Source organism: Octopus bimaculoides, chromosome 5 (genome assembly GCF_001194135.2).
Source record: "Octopus bimaculoides isolate UCB-OBI-ISO-001 chromosome 5, ASM119413v2, whole genome shotgun sequence".
Taxonomy (NCBI): Eukaryota; Metazoa; Mollusca; class Cephalopoda; order Octopoda; family Octopodidae; genus Octopus; species Octopus bimaculoides.
In genome coordinates, this window is record NC_068985.1 from 60,883,841 (window position 1) to 60,885,993 (window position 2,153).

The 2,153-nt window shown below is 31.0% G+C and overlaps 1 protein-coding gene across 6 annotated transcripts in view; it reads right to left on the bottom strand.

The window, feature by feature from the left end:
* The window catches only part of LOC106869304 (pleckstrin homology-like domain family B member 1), a 462,567-nt gene that overhangs the window by 108,950 nt on the left and 351,464 nt on the right, over window positions 1-2,153 (bottom strand). For all 6 annotated transcript variants that reach the window (XM_052967731.1, XM_052967733.1, XM_052967734.1 and 3 more), the window contains 2 exons: window positions 1,384-1,575; window positions 312-404 (listed from right to left, as the gene is read on the bottom strand). In XM_052967731.1, coding sequence (XP_052823691.1) covers window positions 312-404; window positions 1,384-1,575 — 285 coding nt within the window. The remainder of the gene's footprint in view (window positions 1-311; window positions 405-1,383; window positions 1,576-2,153) is intronic.

The window sequence follows — 2,153 nt, forward strand, 5'->3', positions numbered from 1 at the left end:
AAAAAAAAAAAAAAAAAAAAAAAAAAAATTTATCACTGTATAAATCTTCCATTTGTTACTTGATTTCTCTCATCACGAAGGGCTGCTTACACTGTGACAGATTTGGTGAAGCAGATGCTTGGGCATCCATTAATAATGGCTGTATCCATGTAAAACATTTGAAACATCACTTGATGATGTTCACTGTTCTCTAATGAAACATCAATTGATGATGTCTGCTGTTTAAGGATTAAGCACGCAAACAACCTCCACAATGGATGTTGTTAATTGAAATGATTAAAGAACATAAAAAAGACAAGCATCTTACTTACCTCTCGTGATTTATATTTATCAAGTAAAGTATTTTGGTTTTTTAGAATTTCTCCTCGAACAAGCTCCTTTTCTTGTTCAAATTTTGACTCCGACTGAAACAAAAATGAAATAATGATTTCTAAAGCAGACACACAACTTCAAGAGACAACAAACAAGATTGTGAGATGGTCATGCAATCCTCAACAGTATAAACATTGTAAATGAAGAGAAAGAGTAACAAATGGTGGGAATACCTTGTTGCTGGCTCATTATTGTTACTCAACAGAGTTTAATTAATTTCTATGACCATGAAAACATGCAGTCAATGATAACATGTGTATTTACTAAATACATATAATTGTAAGTTTAATTTACATCTCTATTCTACAAAAAGGAATGGAACCTATTAAAATATATTGGTTACCAAGTTAGAAGTATTGGGTTGGGGTGGATAAAAGAAGAAAAGAATCAACCAATATGTGGGTCCCAGGTTCATTAGCCAGATGAAATCTGCACCTTAAGGATCAGTAGAGATTATCAATACAGATTATGTAAAAATTACTATCAATACAGATAGAGATTACCATCAATACAGGTAGAGATTATCATCAATAGAGTCAAGATTGAAGAGAAAGACCTGTTATAGTGATGAAAAGGTTTTCTTTGTACCATAGTCCAACAAGTTCCCATTCCAAATATGAGAACTGTAACTAATATGGACTAACATCAGAGACTTTCCATGGGGTAGAAGAGTTAGGTTTTATCCCTTCTTTTACGTAATGTTTTGGTGGAAAAAGTCGAATATTTTGAAATTTATTTTGTCTTAAGAAGATTAGTTTTATGTAAAAAAGATTGAGTAAAAACAAGCAAAAAGCACTCTTGGCTTAAGCTTATAAATGTATGGTCCCTAAGAAATGTGATGAGAGTGAGAATGGTCTGGTACATAAAGCTCAAATTTTTCCTTCGTCAAATCACTTCAATGGAATCAGAATTCAATATATAATCATAGAAACATTGCTGACTGTTGACTTATATTTTTTAATATTACACATGAGGTTCTAACTAAAGAAAAAAACATTCAAAAATACACACCTCTAATTTTTCAAATTCTAAATTGTCAAAATATATTCGCTGATTATCAAGAACTTCATGCTCTTTCTGATAACGTTCCAAAAGATTGTCTTCATCTTCTACAATACATGCCTCTAATAACTGTTCTGTTTCATAATGCTTTTTCTCTAATTCTCGTAATTTCTTTTTTTCTACTTCTATCAGTTCAAGATCCTGCAAAAGAAGAAAAACACCAACAATGTATTTGAATTAATTCTAAATTTAAATATTACATTAACAGATACAAGAAGCTGTAATAGAATACACCAATAGAGAGCTGTAATATTGGTTTCATATTCTGGCACAAGACCAGCAATTTCAGGAGAGCGGGTAAACTGATTACATTGATCCCAGTGTCCAACTGGTACTTATTTTATTGACCTTGAAAAGATGAAAGGCAAAGTTGACCTTGGCAGATCTTGAACTCAAATCATAAAGACAACCAAAATGCTGCTAAGCATTTTGCCCAGCATGATAACTTTTCTGTCAAATTGCTGCAGCTTAACATATACTGGAAGATTATATTTTAGTCTTTGATACTGTATTTTTAAAATCCTTTTGTCACCATATTTCTTTAGAATAATACACTACTTGTATTTTACTTAATTTTAGAAATAAAGCAAAATTTAATAAGATAATCTTCTCATTATTAAGCTGGTTGGTGTTTAAAACATTAACATGGAATTTTGATGAAAAGTTTTCAATTTACATCACTTTAAAATAGGAAATTTGTCTCACAGAACCAAGGTCAG